This window comes from Gambusia affinis, linkage group LG06 (assembly GCF_019740435.1).
Source record: "Gambusia affinis linkage group LG06, SWU_Gaff_1.0, whole genome shotgun sequence".
NCBI classification, from domain to species: domain Eukaryota; kingdom Metazoa; phylum Chordata; class Actinopteri; order Cyprinodontiformes; family Poeciliidae; genus Gambusia; species Gambusia affinis.
This window is the reverse complement of record NC_057873.1, coordinates 14,418,264-14,442,193: the sequence shown is the minus strand read 5'-3', so window position 1 is coordinate 14,442,193 and position 23,930 is coordinate 14,418,264. Positions and strand designations below refer to the sequence as shown.

At 38.4% G+C, this 23,930-nt stretch overlaps 1 protein-coding gene across 13 annotated transcripts in view; it reads right to left on the bottom strand.

Annotated features, from left to right (window-relative positions):
- Positions 1–1,831: 1,831 nt before the first annotated feature.
- gramd1bb (GRAM domain containing 1Bb) overlaps positions 1,832–23,930 on the bottom strand; it is a 109,803-nt gene continuing 87,704 nt past the window's right edge. For 11 of the 13 annotated variants that reach the window (XM_044118470.1, XM_044118473.1, XM_044118472.1 and 8 more), the window contains 16 exons: positions 20,474–20,558; positions 18,735–18,838; positions 18,540–18,635; positions 16,694–16,774; positions 14,705–14,820; positions 13,346–13,508; positions 13,042–13,231; positions 12,812–12,955; positions 12,611–12,729; positions 12,384–12,526; positions 12,187–12,290; positions 10,397–10,697; positions 9,085–9,096; positions 7,828–7,935; positions 7,297–7,417; positions 1,832–6,168 (listed from right to left, as the gene is read on the bottom strand). In XM_044118470.1, the coding sequence (XP_043974405.1) occupies positions 6,079–6,168; positions 7,297–7,417; positions 7,828–7,935; positions 9,085–9,096; positions 10,397–10,697; positions 12,187–12,290; positions 12,384–12,526; positions 12,611–12,729; positions 12,812–12,955; positions 13,042–13,231; positions 13,346–13,508; positions 14,705–14,820; positions 16,694–16,774; positions 18,540–18,635; positions 18,735–18,838; positions 20,474–20,558 (1,977 nt within the window). In that variant the 3' untranslated portion in view covers positions 1,832–6,078. The remainder of the gene's footprint in view (positions 6,169–7,296; positions 7,418–7,827; positions 7,936–9,084; positions 9,097–10,396; positions 10,698–12,186; positions 12,291–12,383; positions 12,527–12,610; positions 12,730–12,811; positions 12,956–13,041; positions 13,232–13,345; positions 13,509–14,704; positions 14,821–16,693; positions 16,775–18,539; positions 18,636–18,734; positions 18,839–20,473; positions 20,559–23,930) is intronic. The other 2 variants (XM_044118471.1, XM_044118475.1) reach the window with 1 other exon arrangement.

The following is a 23,930-nucleotide window of genomic DNA, read 5'->3' as shown; positions in this document are numbered from 1 at the left end:
TGGAAACATTTCTTGTGTTCACACGAAGGTAAAACCCCCCCCCCAAAAAACAAATAAAAACAAAAAAACAACAGAAGCAGCAGAAAAAAAAGACGCCAGAGATGCGCCAAGTTAGACTAGCATGAGAAAACAATTTTGACAGATTTGTGCTGCGTGCATGATATTGTTTAAATTATTCAGATATATTTTTCACTGAAATAGTAATTAAGTTATTTTTCTAACCTATTCCCTCTCCGGTTTCTCCATATCGTAAAGGAAATTGGAACACATTCAGATAGCAATGAAAGAATGTCTAGATTTCCAAGCGAATCCTGGATGGTATTTTGTTCATTTTCTGCCTGAAAACATAAATAATGCATTTATAGTCAGGTACATATCTTCAATTGGGACAATCATATCAAATATAAATTTACACTCAGTGCCAGACAAGTCAAGAAGGAATGGTAATTTCCAAATAGCTGCCATGTCAGATATATATATTAATACATACATTTAGGTATGTACATAGATGTACCATTAGGTAAAAGGAGCCAGTGACACTCATAACTAACTGTATTGACTCCCTGTCTGTATCATGTTACCTATTCTGCACATTTTCTTTGAACAGCTCTTTGTGTTTTAGAGAGACCTGCTCAAAGAACAGCTAGACTCTTGCTATTATTAAATTTTATGATTAGTCAGACACACACAATTAACTTGAACACCATTGATATATCTTTTGTGTCAAATTCGAGTCATATTACAAGAGAGGAAACACGATAATGTTGATTTTCACTCCAGCAAAGTGCACCAAAGGCTCCAGCTGCTTGCATGTGTCGAGTCAGACATTTCTTTAAAGAAGTGCTAAAACTAATACATTGTAGGTGATGCCTTTTCTGAACATCATATCTGCTTTTTCGACCTGCCAAAACTGTTAAAGCAAGAAATTTTTAATTCTTGTTGGGGTAAAATGTGTCAGGAAAAACAAATTGGAGAAACTGCTGATTGGTGAGCCAAGTGGAGCACATTCATGATATACAATGTAATACTGAATGAATGTATTGTGTTATTTTACTGCATGTTATATTCAATAAGTCAGAATATGCTTTCTAGTGAGGCACATTTGTCTGAAAAGTAGCTCAAAAAAAGTTAGAACTTTGCTTTTACTAAGCCCACATTTATGTTAAAATGTTTGTTTTTATTGGTATGATACTCTCATCCTAAATGTCATGTTTTCATTAGCTGTAAGCAAAAACTCTGAAAAAAGGCTTAGAAATATCAGCATGTGTGTAATTCACCTACATAATGTGTTTGACTCAGTGAGTTGAGTTACTGCATTAAATTTCATTTTTAAATAATATTCCAATTAACTGAATCTGGCTCTTTATGGCTCTGATAATAATGAAGTTTCAAAATCATACAGAATTTTTTCCTGTAGTGCATCTTGTGTCCATCTTAAATGTTTGAAAGCTTGTTTCTATCTCAGTAAACGCAAAAAGAAAAAAAAAAATCAACACATTTACATAGTAATTAATACTTAAGTTAACAGCAGTACAAGTAACAAAAAGCTCATTTTCACCGGGGAAGACTATAAAAAAACTTCAATTCCCAAAATAACAGTGCTTTCAGAACATACCATGAATTATCAATCAGTTTTCATTCTAAAGTGCAGTGACAGATGAATATTTCATATTGAGATGCCATGCAATCTGTCTTCTATTCTTCGTAGAATCTCCTCAGATGATGCACAGTGCACGTTTTTGTACGGCTTATTGTGAAATTTTGCGATTCACTTGAATTCCCTGTAATCTAACGAGCTCTAAATAGAAACCTCCCACCCACAACAAAAACCAACCAACAAACAAACAGCAACACAATTTATGTGGGTTTTTAAAAATCTTTATTCATACTTCCAGTTTCTACTTCACATGAACCAGAAAGCCACTTCTGTTTTGTTTTTTTCTTTTTTTTTTTCTTTTCAGTGTCTATGAGGCAAAATCGTCAGCAAGTCAAAACCCACGCGCAGCGCAGGCCGGATTCTTTTGTCAGTGTATTTGTGTGCACACTGCAGAAATACACAATATATACTTAAAGTATATTCATCTTGTGTATAAATCTCACTAAAAGTCTAGAGATGAAAACATCTTCTAGAATAATAATAAAAAAAATACAGTTGAATTGCTTTTAAAAAGAAAGACAGCAGAACATGTTATCTCAAGACACACTTTGCAGAAGAGTGTTTGCCAGGAGTTTTGATCAGTGGTCGTTTTCAGGAGGTTGCGCGTGATTCCAGTTGGGTTAGTACAGTGCTGCATGTTCAGCACCGCAGACTCGCCATGCCGAACTGGGTGCAATCACTGAACCACGCAATCTCTTAGTTATCAGTGATATAATAATAATAATAAAAAAATAATAATAACAAAACAAACAAAAAAAACAAACCCACTTGGGCCATCTGAGTTACACAGCAGCAAGAGCAACCATACAATCATTCATTTAACACAGGTTAACTGTGCGAGTGCAAGCTAGAAAAGAGAGACTGAAAGCAAACAGGGATTGATTGTTGCTTATGTTTGTGCAAGTCAAAGTTTGCATAACTGTAGATACGCTGGAAATACATCCTGACAACTTGTTTTATCCAAATTAAGCTGTGAGAATAGGCATGGACCGGTTACAGGTATTAAGTTATACCAAGGTCATACAACCAGCTGAAAACCTTTTCATGAAGTCGTTCCTGCAGTTTAACGTCAGGAAATACCAGAAAAATTGCTGGAGTGAACAGATTTTCTCCGGTTGCTTGGAGAAAACTCGGAACCCTCCACCACCTGTGGCTGTGCACTGCTGGTTAGGTGGCTGAAAGAAGGGGTCCTTAACTTTTCCCTCACTCACAAGAAACGTCAATTTGCATGGAAATATTTCAAGTTGCAGACAATCACAGAGTAAAAACTCAAAAGAGCTCCACCCATCGTTCCTTTGACAGGAAAGTTTTAAAAGCTACAATCTGCGAGCTGCAAGTGCTGTTTCTGTAAAGCAACCAGTGCAGGCCCTACTGCAGCAGAGAGCCCCACTAACTAGCCAGTTAATATCGGATTTTTATCCTTATGTTGCTCTATTAAGAGTGCAGCAGGAAAGGAAAAAAAAAAGGTATTAGTTACTTAAAAAATCTTATCAAAATTAAAATACAGTTTTACAACAGTATTAGTATAAACTATGTCATTTTAGCAGCAGTAATAATGACTGCTTTTTTTTTTTTACTATAGATAAACAAAATTCATGTTATACAATAATTTTTTGAATGTAAATACCATAATACTGTAATACTCAAATTAACATTACGAAACCACGAGGACAACAACCCGGCCCATGCCTATCTGACAATATTTTAAATTTTAAATGAAAAACACCTGCTTGTGTAAAACGAACACTTCAGATACCCTTTAAAAACAAACCTTTAAAGCATCTCGGCCATATTTTTATTTGGAAAAATATGACATTCCTTCACCATCACTTACACGAAGCACAGCTTCTCTGTTAACTGTGGTAGTCAGGATTTTAAAAGTGAACCCTAAGGAACATCATTTCACATTCAAACTTCTAGATTTTCCTCTGATAACTCTGTGACTTCTTAAAATGACATTAAGCACAGCAGAAATCCAGTCAAGGAGCTTTTCTCCAAGTTTCACCATTAAAACACGGAGCGGGGGGCATCCAGAATTCACCCTTCCCTTCTTTACCCTAAAAACAGAGAGAAATCTGATATTTTTCATATTCGGGATGTGTTTAGGAAAGATCTGTTTCCAACAAACACGTCTAATGAGTTTGAAAGTTGTAAATCACCAGTGTAGTATTTCCTCTACATTCATCTCTAAACAAAACCATTATATATTTTTTTTATTCTCTACCTGAAAAGGCCTTAAAGTGCTTCACTGTTTAATGAGGAAATCTTTTCTTTCTTCATTTTTGGAAGTGCTGTACGGGGGTCATCTCTCCAAAGATGCTCTACAACGCATCTCCTTTCTTACATATAGATATTTATATATATATGCATGTATATATATATATATATAGCACATGACATACATGATGAACACTCCACTTAAAACAATGCGAGAAACTGTGATGGTGCAATTTTACTCTTTACTTTTGGTTCAGTTTAGTTGTGTAAAGTTTATTTCCATGCTTTTATTGCACCCAAAACAGACACTTGAAATAAGAAGAAGGAAATTATAATAATCTGGATTACAGGGATAGTTTGGCATTTTGAGAAGTGTCATAATTAATGCATTCGTTGTTTTTGATCAGTTAGAACCTAAACTCAAAGAGGATTTGAAGGATTTTGATTTTTTTTCCAGATTACTTTCTAGTTATTAGCAATTCCAGATATATATAGAAGTGGTTCAAAACATGAAATGCTTTTCTCAAAATGTCAAAAGATTCCTGTTCAGCAAAGAGAGGTCAAACCACCGGAGCGGTGACAATGGAGCTGTTTACAGAGGGCAAAGGAAGGGTTTTCATCCAAAATATTACATATCCATTTAAGAGAGGAAAATCATCAATTTCTTCACTCAATTGGGACATTCTTCTAATAAATATTTCAAAAAAATGTGTTAACTTCCACAACCAATCACTTTTTGCAATAGCAGGAGTTCGTTTTGTTTTCAGATTCTGGATACATCGCTTTGGAACAAAACTCTTCTAGTGTAAACTGGACCCCGGTGGGACAATAATGCAAGGCATTATCCAAAAGACATTAGCATTCAAAATAAAATAAAGGCAGTCTGGCTGCAGGGAGCCAGAAGAGGAGAAAAAGTAAGAAACAGACGAGTGTGGAATGGTAAAAATGTCACACTTTCTAGCACACGTGTAAGCACACACAAGGACCCGCACGCACACTTTCTCTCACACACGCACACACACACACAGAGGAGCGCGAATATAATCGCGCAAATGCAGAATCATACTTGCACACTGGACATGTCACAGACATATCTGGCATGCATTTCGTAGAAGAAAACACTTTTCAATAGAAACTGTAACTTGTCTCGAGCTCTGAGAATTTCTCTATGTACATAAATTAACAATAAATATAGGTCATGTATTTATATATATTTATATTGAAATATATATTAAATAGTGAAATATTCTTATATATTTCAAATATATTCATAGAATGTTTTCCGATTTGAAACATCTGTTAAGACATTTCATCACAGCTTAGTAATAAAACACGTAAGAATGCAGTTCTCCCTACTGGCCTGACTGCAGAGTCCCCAATTTAAATGTTGTGTTGAAAATCTGATCAAGTCCTAACAGACTAATACATTCCACTTCATCAGGACGAGGAGACGTAATCGTAAGTAGCAGTTAGTAACGATCTGATTGGTGTTGTATGCTGATAAGACAAACTGGGTTCTCAGCAATCCACAGATTTGTAACATTTTGACAGGTTGTTCTGACAGGGAGCCAGCCCTGACAGGAACCGTGACGACCAGGTTCAAACAAGGCGAGGGATCAGTAAAGCTGATCTCCTGGCTATAATACCAGTTGTTTTGTTGAACCTCTGCTCGGGTCACCGAGAGGTTTGTTAAAGGGACGCTACAGCATGGACTTTGAGGGAACGATTTTGTTTTTGGAACAGTCAAGAGACTCAAAAAGACACCCATGTCCTTTGACTGGGTCTCTCCTTTTCTGGTCTTTTTTCTGACATACATCGACTGGAACTGGACCATATTGACACTGAGGACTGTTGTCTACATGCATGCAGTAGCTCCTTCTTTATCTCGGAGACTCTCCTGTCGACATGGCTTACAGTAGGATGCACTTGAAAATAAAAAGAGCTGAATGGAAACGTTTCCCACTGCTGTAAAGAACGAGAATGTCTCGCGTCTTCCTATGATGCCACAGAGATGTTGGGAATACCTCCAGCGCTCCCCTCTCTGGGTGCTCCAGAAACTACTACTGTCCTTTCCTCTGTGTCTTTGGACCCGCTCACCGCTGGTCCCGCCTCCCTCTCTGCCCTGCTGCTGCCTCCGTACGTCTTGACAAACAAAACAGGTTCTTATATTGCACGGCACGCCCTCATGGCCTTGTGATGGTGTGTCAGTGGTAGCGACTTTTCTTCTCCTTGGTCTCGGAGCTGTAGTCCCTCAAACCAATGCCTCGCTGGAGGTTCAGCAATGAGTCTTTCATCTGAAGATAAAAACACCAGTGTGTCAGACAGGGGAAATATTATGAGCTACAAACATCTTTTAAAACACAATAGTCAAGCTGCATTTGAACGATTCTGATATATGGATATTAAAGGCAGAATCACTGTCTTTTGGGGTCTCAAAGCAGACAGATTACAATGCCTTTCAATAGTTTTCATGTGTTTTGCATTGTGTTCAGTTACAACCATATGCTTCTAAATCAACTAAAAAAGCAGCTCAGTTGGTGATTATATTCAGAATCAATTATTCTTATGTACAGTGCTAGTTTTCCTCCACATATAGGATTTGATATATTTGCATATGAGTTAAATTTTGTCATGTGACCAAATTTAACTCTTAATTTATGGGGATGGGTCACTCAGACCCACTCCCATATGGTTTGTTTTTGCTATTGATCTGTCAACAAGTGCTCTCTCTCTGGGTGAGCTACGGATTTCTGCAGCTCATCCAGAGCTACCATGGGCCTCTTGGTTGCTTTGCTCATTTATTCAGAAGATTGTGGTTGTAACAGGAAAACATCTGAGAAAGGTCAAGGAGTGTAAATAATTTGTAACACACTGTAATTCAGATATAGCCTCAACTGATTTTTCAAAAATACTTGTAAAATCTGAAATGGCAAATTTTTTATGAGCTGCAGAGAAATATTTTCAGCTTCATGCATCTAAGATTTTTTTTTTAATAAAAACATGCAGATTAATATTGTCATTAAAACCTTAAGTTGTGCTTAAAAATACTCATTTCCATTGCTAATTCTATGCAATGTTTATAATTTCTTAAATCCTGTGCAGTGTTATTTGTTTAATGTGTGTCCAGTGAGTTACAGCAACTGGCCATCAGTCCTTGTTGAACTTCATGTTTCACATCAAAGATAATCTGAGCTGCAGCTTTTAGAAAGAAAAGAATTCTCAACTCTAAGGTGCAGCAGTGAACTAATAACAGACCTCCTGTCTCATATTCCTCCACCAAATTCAGGTCCATAGAGACTTCATGTTTAGTGAAGGGGCCGTTTAACCCTTCAGCTCCAGTTGTGTCAAGTTACAGCAGCGCCAAGCGTTGGACATTTCTCATGGTTTGAAGACTGTAAAGCCCTTTCTTTATGTTGCAGTACCTGATCCAGCAGAACTACTGATGACTTTATAATTTCTCTCCACTTCTGCAGCTCGGCGTCGTGGTAACGCTGCTGCGCCTCCAGAAGTTGGGCCCACTCCATTTGGGTCTGAGGCAGCTTACTGGGAAAGACACACACACACACACACACACCCCCACACACACACACACCCCTTTAGGCTTCAACATGAGGGTGAAGCCACTGAAGCATGATTTCCATTTGGAGTGACTGCCAATAAACAGTTCGGTAAATTGTTTCAGTAAGCCCAAAGCTATTCAGGGTTAATTTTAGAAACAGTGTTTTCCTGTCACATGAGCAGCCATATGGATATAGTTTAGTCTGTATGTCTGAGAGGGTGTGTGTGTGTGGCAGCCATTGGTGAAAATAACAATAGCAGAACTCTGCTCAGCCTCGCTGCTGATTGGTTTTTGTGTCTCTCCATGAAGGCCATTAATCACTTCGCTGTGCTTTCACAAAAGACTTCAGTGTAGATAATAAGCATGAGGAGAGTGTGGATCCACGCCGACGTACCTCTCCTGAAGCCGCAGACTTTGCCATGTTGTTAAGGACTGGGCAGAGTACTCAAGCATCCAAAGCTTATAAAAGAGCATCATGTTGAGGAACACCAGCAGGACCAAACTAATGAGGACAAGAAGAAAGGAGGAGTTAAAACTCTGCTTTTCATTGGAGCGTGTCACGACAGAGCTGAATCGTTGATCTGAGCCATGTGAGTTACTGAAAAATTATAGCTCTGTGCAAAAGCCTCAAATAATTTCTTGTTTCTCTATATTTTTCTTTCCAAAGGGAGAAGATGGGGAACCATTGAACAAAACAATTTAAGTTCAGCAGAAGATTTGCCTCCTTATCTATCAAATTTATGTGTTACGTTATTAATGTGTGTAAGTAGTCAGTATCATCAAGGAAGATTCAGGAGATATTAGTCCATATTATGATTTATTTATTTAAGTTAAACTTCACTACACATTTAGCGGTTAAATTTATCATCATTTATGCTAAGGTATATTTTCAAGTTATTTATTAAATAAAAAATAATAGGGATTCAGTGTGGCATAGTAGCGTGCTCCCCACCTTTCTGTCCGTCTTACCTTGAATAAAGATCAATAGTGCCACAAAATAATAAAAGAAAAAAAAAAACAGAAAACAGAAAATAAAACGAACATTCTATCACTAATTCTAAAATGATATATTTTATTTTTAAACCACATTGTTTAAACTCATGAGCCTTAATCTTTCGGGGCTCATTATATATATATATATATATTTGTCTGAATTTGTGAAATCCCACTGTAGGATCCTTATGAGGTACGTTGGCACATATTTCCAGACATTCAGACAAGACTTAATTATATAAGGCACTGTTAACACTAATCTAAAAGGTTTGTTATGATTGTCCAACAAAAAAAGTGAATAAATGAGAAGTGAGGAAAAGTATTCAAGATAATTCAAATTTGTTCACAAAAACAAAATAAAAGTGTGTTTCAGACTCATCCTCATTTACAATAATACCCCTTAATAAAGTCCATACAATCAACCACCATCAGGAGTCACCCAGGTGGTAGACAGAATGCTCCTGTGTGTAATTTAATCTTTTCCCAGGTTCGATTATTCTGTAACTCTGGAGGAGATACAGGGATGGTACGGAGAGGGTCTTGGAGGAGATCTGGGTGTTTTTGGTCACTATTATTGGAAGCATAAATATAAAGAAGCAAGAACTGTTTTGTTTAGCACAGTATTGCATTTGGCCCTGGCTAACAACAAAACATATACCTGACACAGATCCTACAGAAGGCAGTGGGAGGAAAAGGAGAGAGAAGTTACACAAAGTAAAACAGTGATAACAGACATTGTGTGCAGCACCTCTACATAAACAACATTTGATTGAATATACAAAGTGTGCAATGTTTTTAGGCAAGTGAGTATTGTGACCATATGATCATTTTTAGGTATATATATATTTTTACTTCAAGCTGGATAAACTTCAGTGCTTATTGTATTAAAGCATAACAGTGGATATGTATTTGTGCAATGAAGAAGGGTTGGGCCTAAGGAGATCAACACCCTATTAAGATGTGCATAATTATTAGGCAGCTTCTTTTATTTAAACAAAATGGGTCAAAAATGAGACACTGAAAAGTCAAAAAAATACCCAGAGTCTCCCAGAGGAATATAACACTCTTGGAACTGCTGGAATATCAAGGTGTAATCACAGAACCATCAAGTGTTTTTTGTAAATGGAAAAAAAACATCTTAAGAAAAGATACAAATTAACAGCCAAGAATATGAGAAGAATTGAGTGTGAAATGTCCAGGAGACCATCATCTTACAGTTCTGTCATATCCTAGAACTACAACCTGTCTGTAGTCCCTAGCAGTTGAAGATGTTCAGAACTCAGAGACTGAAACCCAACCAACACTGAACAGAACGTGTAAGCTGAAATCTCTATGCTGGGGCAAGAAATATGACAAGTTCCTCTTCCTCACCTGACCTGAATCTGTTTAAGAACCTGTAGGCATTTGCTAAATGGCAAATTCACAGTGAAGAAAAGCAGTCCACCTCTCTGGGAGGCTGAGGCTTTTGCTGCAGAAAAAGATGACTGTCAACAGATCAAGAAACTGACATACTCCATGAATGGAAAGGTTATCGCTGTTATTGAACAGCAGAAAGATCAGAGTCTGTGTTGGCAACTGATTTTTTTTTTCTTTTTAGATGTCAGAAATGTTTACTGGAAATTTTAAGTTGTTTGTTTATAATTCTCACTTAAACAGATGAAAATAAAAAAGAGAGATGGGGGAAAAAAAAGTATGAGTGAAAATGTGAGTTTTTTTATTTAGTAATGGCAGCAATAATTCTGTGCAATAATTGGACAATAATTGTGCATATGTAGATACTTTCTCAAGAAAGCCAAAACCTGACCTTTACTTTCTTAAACTTTGGTTTATGTTTTAGATTTATTAACATTTTGATTAACTAAGAGCACTGTAGTTCTTTTTTTAATAGAAATAATCCTCAAACATAAGACTTGCCTAATAACGGTGCACAAAGTGTTATGTGAGTGTGTGCGTGTGTGTTTGGAGCATACACAAAGCTGATAATGAGCAGCAGTTTGGAGACGCTGTACAGAGCCAGGCCTCCTGGCAGGTGATGGTGTTCTGGACTTTGGTGCCTCGTCTGTGTGGAGCCCACCACATGTTTGATCCTCTGAATCACTTCCTCGTCTGTCGGCGTGGTAACAGGACTGAGGGCCTCATCCAGGTGTTGGCTTCGCATGTGGGGGAGAGGCCTCTTCTTCCGCCTCACCGTAGCGTTCTTCACCACCTTGGCCTTCGGAGACAGCTGGTGGGTCTCCATCAGGAGCTCCTCCAGCTTGGACAGCTCCACCTCTGAGGGGAGGTAGAAAAAAAACATCTGTCATGTCAGGATGTGATACGAGGAGGTTTTATTCTCTCTTTTTTGCTGTCAACCTTAGCAACAACACAGAAACATCTGTGTCCATTTTCCGGGATGAACGTCATGCGACGGTAACTTATTGGTGTTTGCAACTCCTGGCTTTCTCTGGTGAGCAGCCCTGTGCTCTAATCAAGCAAACCAGCAATTCACTGCAAGTGGCGTTTAAACGTGCGGCTTATTTGTCGGAAGTGAATTAATGTCTGTAGCTTGTGCCTCTGTCATCAACATAGGTGGATGTTTGTCTTGCTGCCTGTCTGTAATTGTTTACTCAAGCTTATTTGTATTTGAGAACAAATAGTATTTGACATCAAATCTGGATTTATTTATTCTTGTAGGTTCTATGCAGCGAGGGCTTGTCATTATTTCAACATCAAGCAAGGCTGTATTTTTCCCAACATTAGAGCAAAGGTAATTTTAGTTCTATAGTGCTGATTCTTTTTCTTTGATTTTTCTAAGCTGATACAGTTTCTTTTTGGCTTTTCTGACTGTTTTCCTTATATTCATCCAAAGAGCAACACGCATCAACCCAATATCAAGTTGCTTTCTATTTTGACTGAGCTTGAATGCTATGTTCATAAAAAGTATCCATACCTCTTGAGCCTTTTATATTTCAACCACTACCTTCAATGCATGCATTATGTAATACACTGGCATAAAGTAGAGCATGAACTGTAAGGAAAATAATAAACGTTTTTTTTTGTAATTTAGTTCCTTTAAAGCAATCCTCTCACAATAAAACTCCCTTAAGCTGTAACCTCAATACTAGTTTGAATCCATGACAAATACGTGTCAAAAGGTGCTTTTGTCACAAGAGAGCAAAGTTAAACTTTATGACCTACAAACACAACTTCCCTGATAACTAGCCCTGCATATCACTCTAAACACACCATGTTGAAACACATGATGGCAACATAATGGTGTGGAGATGTTTTCCTTCAGCACGGTAGAGGCAAGATTGTTTTTGAGAGGATAGATGAAGCTAAATACAGACAATATTGGAAGAAAACCAGGCTGCAAAACACTTCAGATAGAGGTGGAGGTTCAACCCTAACCCTCTTAGCAGGACAACGAAACTAAACATAGCCAAACAGTGGATTCATTCAAATCAAAACATTTTGATGTGTCAAAATGATCCCAACCTACCGTATATCCAGAAATCTGCAGCAAGACTTAAAATGTATTTTCAAAGCTGCTTTTCCTCTCCTGTAACTGAGCTTCAGGTATTTTAGGTTGACTAAAATAACTAAAGGACTCGTTCTTTGATAAAGACTGTTTAGCCATCTTGTTGTGACATAATCAAATCAACAAATCAACTATTTAAAGAAGTCTTTTCCTTCCACAACTATCCCCATTTCATAAGGTACCAATTGATGTTCAGTGAAGGAATGACTACAAAACAAAAATGAAATCACGAAGCTTTACCCAGTTGGCGAAAGTTCTCTTCGAGTCCGCTCCAAAAGTTTTTCTCAATGAATCCTTTTACCAGCCCCCATGGCTGCTTTCTGTACCTCAGCTCTGTTGAAACACTAAAAGACAGAAACACATTTTTATGATTATAAAATAGAAATGTAGAAGCAGGGCAGGAATAAAAGTCCCCAAAATAAAACGAAAGTGCTCACCGTAACCGACACTTGTTCTTGGCCACCCGTGTGAGCATGTAGCGGTTGAGCGTGTAAAAGTAATCGTGGTAGGGCACGTCGTGCGTGATCACCTCGGCGTCAATGATGTAGCACTCACTTTCCTGACTGGCTTTGTACAGAGTCTGACAAAACCAGAAATGTGTGGGTTGAATTTCGTGTATGGGAAAAAAAACTGAGAGTTTCAAGAGAAAACGTCTCTGCATCACCTGCGTTTCTGTGACAGTGGCGGTTTTTGGTGCCAAAGGGTTAGACAGAGAGATGGTGTACATTATCACTCTGGTCTGGTTTCCTGCCTCCTCCTTCTTCCATGGGTGGTACACAATATCTACATCCAAAAATGACTGCTTTCAATTTTTTTTTCTCCCTAAAATAGGTGCATCAGACGAATCAAAGTCAGGCTTACTGACCTGAGAAGCGCCTCTGCTCCATGAAGTCACTCATAAACTGAGACTCTGTGAAGAGGATGTCGTAGAGCTTGTCCACACTGAACTTGTACACCTCATTGATATGTTGCCTGCCATTCAAGTCTTCATGGAAGGCCTGCACCTCACCTACATAGCAAAGGAACGCAAAAACAAAGACTTTTATACTTTTTTTGCATCATGTTCTTCTTGCTGAGTTTGAGTTCAGTACCTACCCTCGTCGTGGGTTTCTGAAGAGTCACTGAGCTCAGTGGGGATGTCCTCATTGTCGTTAAAGTCCAGCGAAGGTGAGGGGACGGGACCACCAGGCCCGCTGGTGTCGTTTTTGTCCTCCACCACTAGGGGCACCGTCAGCAGCTCGGCGTGCGGTAGGCAGTCTGCAAATTCTTCTGCAGGAATTTCAAACTAAAAGGACAAAAATGGTTTCTTTGCTTAAAAGATGTTTCACCCCATCAAAAAATTCTCTCACAGACTTAAAATAATGTATTTGCTGGTGGTGAAACCCCATCAGGGACTTACAGTAATGGTTGTGTCATGGTTTCCAGGACTTGGGAAGGAGTTATTTGGGATAACTTTCTTGTGTAGTGAAGGAGGACTCCCCTCAGGCTTGGCGTCTGCACTGTTCTTTGTCAAGTTGTCATTGTTTATCTCGTTCTCTTCATTGGGAATCTCCTCACTGAACCTGGGGGCAACAGAGAGCTGTGATTTACTCCACTCGCTTCCTTATCGTTGAAACATCAGCTTCTTTTAAAATCCACAACATGTCCAAAGCTGTACTCTTGTTTTGAAGAATCTAGTCGAGGAGCCTGAACTGACTTATGAGTAATTTTGAAAACTGTGCTTTTCAGATCCAATTAGCAGTTATAAACAATTCATTTTCAGCCCACAATTCAGAAATGAGCCAGAACAAATCTTCATTTTCTTCTTCTACTGAAGGATATGAATCATTTTCTTCAGTTAAAGGTATCTGGCCCTGCTTTTGTCCCCCACACAACCCTGTGTGTGCCAAAGTATTCACCACTGTTTATTTAAAATGGGTTGGGATTAATATGATAAGACCATGAAGACGAGGACAAAGGAAGCATGGAGAGCTGGACCAGGCCCTATGTTTCAGTAATTTTATGGACAATATGCAGCTGACAGGGTATACAGAACTCTGTTGTGTGATAAAAGTCTTCTCTATCTGCTCAGAAGAATCCAAATAAAACACAAGAACCAAAATGGAAGCCACAAATAAAATGGATTATGAAGTCTTTAAACAAAATTGTCCTTCAAAAAGCAAAAGTAAGAATATTTCAGTCCAGTTTTAACTCGTCCAAATCTAGTTTTGTCTCATTCTAAAGTGATTAAAAATAATAATCGCTGAATACAGTGTTCAGAATTTTCCAACTCTTTCAGTTGTATCTTTAGCATTGTTAGTAGCTAATGTTTACCCAGTTAGTATTTTTATAGGGCTCACAAATAATACATATTTTGTCTGTCACTCTATCATCCCTTTTTGTAACCAGAAAACCAACAAAGGGCAACATAAAATAAATTAAAAGTAGTTTTGCAAATGAATGTTATTAACCAAAATAACCACTTCTCTCCTTAGTTCAAAAAAGAGATAAAGAAACATCAAAGTATCAACCTTAAAACACTCTCCTCCATTTCCAGGGTCCAATTAGACTAAACTTGTTTCTCTAGATAGTCTTGGTAACAGCAACTTAATTCCCCTTTGGGCTTCAGGTTAGGAGAAATAAGGGAGATGTCACATCAATTATTCCTAAGTAGGACTTCCAACAGGCTCTATATGTTCTTTCTTTTGGGGAATGAAGTCTCAAGACGTAAATATTTAGAATGGTGGCAGTAGTTATCTGTGTTTTTTTGTAGACGTACCCCATGGTGTTGAAGTCGTCATCAGGAGGGACATAATCCTCGTCGTCACTGGTCAGGCCTAGCTCGTTGCCATAGCATTGATGGACAAAGTGCCAAAGTTCTTTCGGGCAAAGAGGCTGTAAAAGATGCAAAAAGTCAAATGAGGGATGTGGAGAGATCCATTCACAGTAACACATGTGAGAAACAGCAGTGCAAACAGTGTATGGTACAAATGTTATGAATAAATAATGTAACTTATCTAAAAGTTCAAACATGTTTGAGTCATTGAAGTCTTTGGCAATGTCTCAAACATGGGAAGGGCATGTTTGAGATTGTGAAATTGTAACTAAATTTCACATTTAGTAATAATGTGAAATTGCTACCTTCAGAGGATCATCAGTCATTTGTCTCATTTCACAGTAAAAAAAAACCAAACAAACAAAAAAAACCTGAAAACAAACAAAATATTAAGTATGTGATTTCAGTGCTAAACACACTGGCTTTGTAAAACATACCAAAAAGAAAAATCCTTTTCAGATCAAGTTGATGAAACATTTATGTAACCGCCGCATAACATTCTCGCCTAAAACAATACCTGTGTTAGGCTGACTGACGGGGAAGCATGGCCCCAACACGAAAGCTGTCAGCTGAAACAATGGAAAGCATGATAAAAATCCTACAAGAAGGTAAACTGACACGAAGTGCGGCAAAAGAGCTGCATCTGGAAATCTGGAGCAAGTGAATATGAATTATGCACTTTGCACAGGAAAAGTATCCAGTTAGACTGATTGATGTCAGTGAATGAGGACAGAAACAAAAAAGCTATGTATATAGATCAATGAAAAGCACTGCAAATAGGCATAAAGATGAGACTGCGCTTGAGACTGAACCATGTTATGAGATTTTTAGAAGTGAAATATAAATAAAAACCAAACTAGAACCATAATTACCAGCAGAGTTTCCCCCGAATGTATCGTAAGCCTGGCGGCCCGCCATTGGGGGTCAGGCTTTACTTGACTCCCATCCAGGAAAAGCATCATTTATTTAAATTTATTTTAATACACCAGTAATAGTGACAGCAAAGAGGAGTTAAGCTATTCTCATAAATAATAAAACATCAGTAACTTTTAGCAAACAAATATCTAGTTAAAAAAGATAATGGCATTTGATTCTACATACAAAACCTACAGAAAGACTAGTTTTAAAAAACACAGTGGGGAAATTGTTGGACTTCCATAGCACTCATAGCAGCAGGCTTAGCTAGTTTTCTGGGGGAAACCCTCACCGCCTAAACAGAGGAAACCACAGTTCCAAGTGAGCTTAAGAAAAGCTGTCAATAAAAAAGCCAAAGAGATGGTGCTGGAACATCTGTTTGATACCAATCCTTCAGAAATATTTAGATGGCTGTAGAGAACAAACTAACTTCCACAGTCACCAATGATACTGGACTGCATGACCTCTACAGGTGCAGTGCAGACGGTAGTAATTACCTCTATAGGAAATAAACAGCTGGACACTGAAGTTTTAGACACTTTCCTGGCTCCATCAATCCAAGGAATGACTAAGGCAATTTTCAGTGTGATAGTGAATCCGTGCACTAAGCTGGGAACATAAAAGGCATTTAGTAACACTGCCATCAAAAAGTCTCAACCCTGACTAGAAAAAATATTCCTGCAAAGCTGACCTGTTAACTGCTGAAAAATGATTAATGAAGAATATAATTTCACAAAAAAATGATTCATTAGTCAATGTCTTAATCTGCTTTATCTGAAAAGAGATTTGTCATTTATGATTTATGATTTTTTTTAAAGGTACGTCTTTCAAAGCCAGGATATTCAGATCTTTCTTTGTCACGTCAGTGATTTTAATTTTTGAAAACCCCTCCCGGCACCCCCGGAAACCCCCCAACTAATAACTAAAAAAATGACTAAAGCTCCTCTGAGGTTTGCAGGTCCATATTATATCTTTACCAAGGCTTGTAGGATGAAAAAGTGGATATAATTCATCTACCTTCTCAAGCAGGGCATTCTGCCAGAGTCTGAACATCATCATGTAGGTCCTGTCTCTGGCTCCAAATGAGGTAAAGAAGTGCTATAAAGCATAGAAAAAAGACTGTTAGCACTCTCTAGAGACATTAGTTAAAAAATAAAATTCTAAAAAGTAGTCACATTATTTTTCAATCCCCTCGTCAGCTTAAGTTTTACTCTCTGTGCTTTTCTGGACTTACTAGGAGCATCTATCAGTTTATAACATGCCCCCCCACTGGTGATAAAAGACAAATCATTGTGCTGAGTGTGAATGAGGATGTCAAATCAAATCAAATCAAATCAAATCAAATCAAATCAAATCAAATCAAATCAAATCAAATCAAATCAATATCAAATCAAATTTTATTTGTATAGCACATTTCAAGGCATTTCAAAGTGCTTTACATCATATCAAACACAAAAACACAATACAACATAAAATCAACAATCAAAACACGACATTAAGTCAAGTTCCATCATTAAATTTGTAATTGATTACGTTTCAAATACAATCCTAAACAAGTGGGTTTTTAGTTGAGATTTAAAGGAAGTCAGTGTTTCAGCTGTTTTACAGTTTTCTGGAAGTTTGTTCCAAATTTGTGCTGAATGCTGCTTCTCCTTGTTTGGTTCTGGTTCTGGGGATGCAGAGCAGACCAGAACCAGAAGACCTAAGAGGTCTGGAAGGTTGATACAACAACAGCAGATCTTTAATGTATTGTGGTGCTAAACCATTCAGTGATTTATAAACTAACAGTATTTTAAAGTCTATTCTTTGAGCTACAGGGAGCCAGTGGAGGGACTTTAAAACTGGTGTTATGTGCTCTATCTTCATGGTTTTAGTTAAAACACGAGCAGCAGCATTCAGGATCAGCTTCAGCTGTTTGATTGATTTGTTGGACAGACCTGTGAAGACACTGTTGCAATAATCAATGTGACTGAAGATAAACACATGGATGAGTTTCTCTAGATCTGGCTGAGACATTAGTCCTTTAATCCTGGAAATGTTCTTCAGGTGATAGAAGGCCGACTTTGTAACTGTCTTTATGTGGCTCTGAAGGTTAAGGTCAGCGTCCATCACTACTCCCAGGTTTTGGGCCAGATTGCTGGCTTTTAGTTGTTATAACTGAAGCTGTGCACTGACTCTAGATCGTTCCTCTTTAGGTCCAAAAATAATAACTTCAGTTTTGTTTCTGTTCAGCTGGAGAAAGTTTTGGCACATCCACACAGTTATCTGTTCTAAGCATCTGTTCAGTGATTGGATGGGTTCTGAGTCACCTGGTGACATCGTAATGTAGAGCTGTGTGTCATCTGCATAGTTATGGTAGCTGATATTATTTCCTGTTATAACCTGAGCTAGTGGGAGCATATAAATATTGAATAAGAGGGGTCCTAGGCTTGAATCTTGGGGTACCCCACAAGTGACCTTTAACCTCTTGGATGAGAAGTTTCCAAGTGAAACAAAGAAATCCCTGTTCTTTATGTAAGATTCAAAGCCTGGGGGAAAACGCCTGGTGAGAGCGATGAGTTTACTATTTGGATCAGATCAGGAGCAACAACAGGCAGGACTTTCTTAAAGAAATGTGTGGGTAGAACATCCAGTCAGCAGGAACTTGAGCTGAGCTGACTTATAATTTCCTCTAGGGTTTTATAATTAAGTAGTTGAAATTGGGTCATTTTCCTGTATTTGTTTTGCTTGGGCACAGCATTGGTACTGGCTTTATAGTGGATGTGCAGATTAATCCTCAGATTTTTTGAATTTTCTCTGAAAATAAGATGGAAAACTGGCTGCAGGCGGCATTAGATTGAAATTCAGGTGGTAGTGCCCTCACCTTCTCACTGTCTGTGCAGACCTGGATGGCATTGGGAATGAGACGAGCAGTCTTCTCTTTCGTCATTGAACAGATGTCCTTTAGCCGCACTGTCAGCTGAACGCACAAGCACAAATTATACATCTGCATACACACCCTCGTTCCGTAGTATTGATAATGAAACTACAAAGGTGCATAAACAGTGTTCGGTCGTACGAGAGTTTCCCAGCGAAAGATGTTGCTATAAAAACAGATCCAGTTCTCCGAGAGGTAGAGCCGTCCCTGCAGGAGGATGTCCCGCTGAAGAGCACAGGAGTAGTCTACAACACACACACATGCAAGGGTCAAAATGTCAAAGAAAAGACATTGCTGTGTAAAGCAAACAAGAAAAATAATACTCAGTAAAAAAGCAACTGTAATACAACATACAATAATTCAACAAAGGCAGACACACAAGACGCTAAGACTTGTTAATTTTTATTAAGTTTACAACACAGCCATAAGTTACTACAGTAATCGCTTTTAGTAACTTAAGGCTAAATGCTGAACATAACATTTGTTTTTCTTTAAAATGCCTCACTTTTATATTTGTAACATTTGCTATTTCTGATCACATAAAATGTAGGATTTAATTTGATTCAATTGTTGTATTTAGAAATGGAAAAAAAAAAAACTTCCAAAATTTCCATGGTCAGATTTAAAAGAAAAAAAAATCTTTAAAAGTAGCTATTGAAAGAAATAGGACAATCATCTCACTAAGAGAAACATAACACCAAGTGGGATGTGAGTTGTAGTTTATCAAAATGACGGAAAACAGCTGGTTTAAAAAAACAGCCAAAGATGGAACATTTTTGGTTAGCATGAAGTCTGGTCCCACTGCATGTTCTATTATTTGAAGGGAAACACTTTGTTGAATTATCTTCCATAATGGTTCTAGATGGCAACACAATGATCAAAGACAAAACTGGCCAATTTTAGGTGTTGCAGCCTTAAACATGTATTTGCTGAAAGTACTACATATTAAAAAAAGCCCTAAGCTAAAGCTGGACTGCAATGTGTGAACATGCTGAGGTATCTGTTTTTAGAAAGTGGAAGAAAAAGTAGGTAAATTTATTGGTTTCAACATTTTTGCTGTGGTGTGCAGTATATCTTGTAGGATAGTTTGGCAGATAGTTGCCTTTTCTGCATACGATAAAGTAAATGGCTACAATGACACTTTTTATGGCGAACAATACATACATTATAACAAATCAAGCAATTTTGCAACATTATGTAAAGGACAGACTTTACATGTTCTTTACTTTGACTTTACATGACAGAGTTTAAACAAGTAGATTCAAATGCATTTGCAGTGCAGTCCTGCTGGATGGTGACTCTCTTCACCAGGCTCATGTATTTTGCAGCTTCAAACTGTTTTTCCTTTTATATATTTGTTCAATGATATATATTTTTTAAAGTATTGGATATAATTTTTTTGTAACCTAACCTTGTTTTAAACATTTCAAAAATTTTGTCCCTGACCCATCTGTTATGTTGTTTGGTCTCCATTGTGCTGTTTGTTCAATAACCTTCTCCAACAAATCCCTCAGGCCCTCCCAGCTGTTAATACTGAGCTTAGACTACACCGAGGTGGAGTCTATTTAAAAATCAGGCGAATCCTGAACCAAACTGCTTTACAACTATTTTCAGGGACTATTTTTAACGTATGGATATTAGAGGAAAACGACCACCACAAAGCATTTTTCTACTTTCCAGTAAAAACCATTACTTTTTCTTCCACTAAATACTTTTATGCACTATTTTGTACAAATAAATCCAACATCACTGTATAATCATGTCAAATAAGAACCTTAGATCATGGAATATGTGTCTGTTGAATGAGGATTTATAATGTTTTAATTACAGGGTGCACCCTGGCAGTACTCAGATGGCCTCAGTGTGTGCTGTCCACTCACCCACAATGAGCCTCTCTGTGTCAGGGAGCTGCTTGAAGAGTTTCCTGAAGTCCTCATTGCGCTGCTTGTATGTCGGGCTCAGCACCTGCAGCAGCAGCAGAAACACCACACAAACACACATCTAAATGCTTCCCAAACTCTTCCACTCTCATCCTCATGCTCAGACACATGTGGCTGTTTGCTTCTGCAATACAAGCGTGTGAGACAACCTGGTTAAAACCACCCACAGCTTCCGTCAGGATGTATGCCTTTATTTAGTAATGCCTTGACTTGGTGTCTGTGGGGGATTTTTACAGGTGGAGGAAATGGAAAGATAGTGAATGACAATGGAGGAATGTTGCCCAAACTATCTACCAGGCTGCGTGATTCTTGATGCTGAGGAACAAGGCGACCTAACGGACAGACTGAACATACTCAGTAGAGTGACGATTATTTTGCCAGTGACTAAAGTTGTCAATTTAAAAGTGCACTATCTGATTTCTGGCAAACAAACTTTTATGAATGGGGCATTTATTCAGTGGGAAGTTGACACAGAATGTCAAACATTGTGGTCGAAAACGCACAACAGTTTTTCCTCCCTTCTAGGAAAACTATCCTCCAATCCAAGCCTGAGTGAAATTTCCAAATGTGCTCCATAGAGAGGATTCCTGGAATCGGTGCCAGAGGCTTCCCATTTGGCAGGAAATGCTCAGGAAACCATCGCTGACAATGGAGGAAGGAGAGGTTTACTCAAACAAAAGAAAAAATAAATTCCTTCTTAGGAGGGATGCACATATCTTTGGTTATTTATTTTTCAGTTTGAGGTTTGAGACTAGGAGGTAATGTAAAATACTGTTCTGAGAGTGTGAGTGATCACTGTCTAATAAACTGCGCACACCTTCTTTTCTCCAGCCTTTAAAAAACAGCCAAACACTCGTAACACAGTTGGAATATTAAGTCAACCAAACAGCAACCTGATGATGTCTATTAACAACAGACCTCTGAGCTTCAGTAGGATTCCAGCAGATATGACTCATAACAAACCCAGTGGTTTTATGTAGTGCCTGGGAATTAGTACTGAGAGCTGTGCTTAAAGAAGGAAAGACAAAGCTTGTTCGCTGACTTAATCTCTTGTGACTATGTCCATTTGGAGCTTTAGTACTAAAGCCAGAAGAAAAAGGTACTTTTCTGCTTGTTGCTTACAAGTAGTGGTCAACTTACAGCAGGAATATCCTCATTGTCCCACTCTGGATCCTGGAGGTCCGATGCAGCCCATCCCCACTCCCAGCCCCACTCCCCTCGAGCCGGACCCTGCAGGAGCCACCCTGCCAGCGCCTCATCCAGCTCCAGCACGGCCTCCCACTCCGACATCGTACCATCCTCATCCGTTTCCACATTCATTGCGCCAGCTCAGTTGTTCTGGGTGTCTCAGTGCAACAAAGTTGTGGGTCTTCTCTGTCACTTACAGCAGTAGAGTAGAAGTCACGGTGTCCGCACCCTCCCACCCCTTCTTTTCCTTTTGGTACCGGTCTCCTTCAGCACTGAGCAGTGGACACTCAGAGCTCCAGCCACATGATCCGTGTATTACTCTGTGGTTCTGCTGAGCTCTCCCGCTTCCTTTCACACACACAGGGAGAGGAGTTATGGCCGTTGCCCTCTAGTTACCCCAGCCAACAAGTCCTTTATTATCATGCCGCGAGCGTTTTCCTTTTTTTCCTGCCTACTCTCCCTTGTGAGTGTGTGAGTAGAGCGTGTGTGTGTTTGTGTGGCAATGTCCGTTTGAGTGCTCTGTAATCATTGTTTACAAGCGGCAAAGAATGATGAAAGTTTACTTTGTGGAGCGGTCCCGTTCAGGAAGAGATTCTGCTGGACATACAGAAGCTGAGAGGAAGGAAAGCAAGTCAGAGAAACCCATAATGTTTTCTGGCTGTTATGGTATGTGTCGAGTCCATTTTCGTGTCTGCTCAGAAAGGTTGAGTTACTGAGAACAGATGTGAACATAACCTATAGTTACCTCCATGTGCAAAACAACACTGTTAATCTTAACAGGGTCTGGAAATGGGTCATGGCCCACAGCGAAGCCAATCCTTTTTTAAATATTGTACACATAGAGTCAAAGCTACTTCAGTTCAAACCAAAGCCAAAGGCAGTGGGGGTTACAAAAGTGCTTCTTCCCGCCTGAGAATTGATAGAATTCCCTGTTTTCCTGATACTTGATACCTCCTCTGAGAAGATCTAGGGCGCTCACTGCTTCTAATTTAGGCACCCCTTCAAAACAATCTGAGAGCCTGTAGCCCAACTTTTGCAATCTTTAAACTTTTCAGTAGACAGGAAGGTATGGAATAGCTTTGTAGGTCTCAGAGGCTTTTACGGAAAGACCAAAAAACAAACAGTTTGAATTCATGTGCCTCCTGCTGGATGTATAGCCCATATCTGCTCAACTGCATTCTTTTTAGCTCCCACATTCAATTGGACAATGAATAAAAGACAAATTTAAGTAACAAGATTGCTTAAACTCCTTTGCGTTGGCTAAATTTGTCTGTGAGAATTCATTTCTCAAACGTTTGTGGTGCTGTTGTCTCATTTTTTTTCTTTCCCCCTTCTTTAATAAACATGGCAAAGAAAGGGGCCATTGTGATGGATGCCATGTCTAGAATTCAAGTGATTACACCAGCCGAGGGATGACGTACGTCTGTAAGATACATAGTGTGTATTGATCTGGTTTATTATTAACCTGCTGAACAAACAGTAGGGGATGCAGGAGACTGGTACTGAAATCCAGGGTGTGAACTGGAGGATCCTGTGCTCATCCCAATAAAATATGGGAATGTGTTTCAGTCAGTAAAGAAGGTTTGTTGATTTTATTAGTGCCAATAGAAACAGCTTTCATTAACATAAAATTCTAGTTTCAGTGGTTTTACTGCTTGTTGGTGTTTGCTGTCTTGATGCTAACATTCAGGTAACCAGGAAAGTCACTGCAACAAATATGTGTAAATGCAAACCAAACTAAGAGGAGAGAAATGGGCTGATATTAAATTTTAGAACATCTGGCTGTTTAAGAGTAAAAGTGATAATGGAGGTCAATAATGTTGAAAAATGGTGCAATTGCGAGCATGCACACACAGGCTGACATGCAAATAAAGTACACCAGTTATAGACCTAGAGACAGAACGCTGAGGAATATAATAGAAATTGAAAACAGATACAGTATATACACTAACGGTAAAGAAATATGTGTCTTTTTATACAAATTGTCCGACTTTAAAATAGACTAAACTTTTTCTATTTGAGATTATATAGGAAAATGTTCCATTTGTGTTGATTTGGCAAATACCAGAATAGAAAGCAGATTTTATTTATGTTTTTTAGAAAAAATGGTTTTACTTTCTGGATATTCAGAGGTCCAAATACATTTCCTCAAAATTTGTTACAAAGGCCTTTAAACTGTAAGACCTTACTAAAATGTCTAGTTAATCTT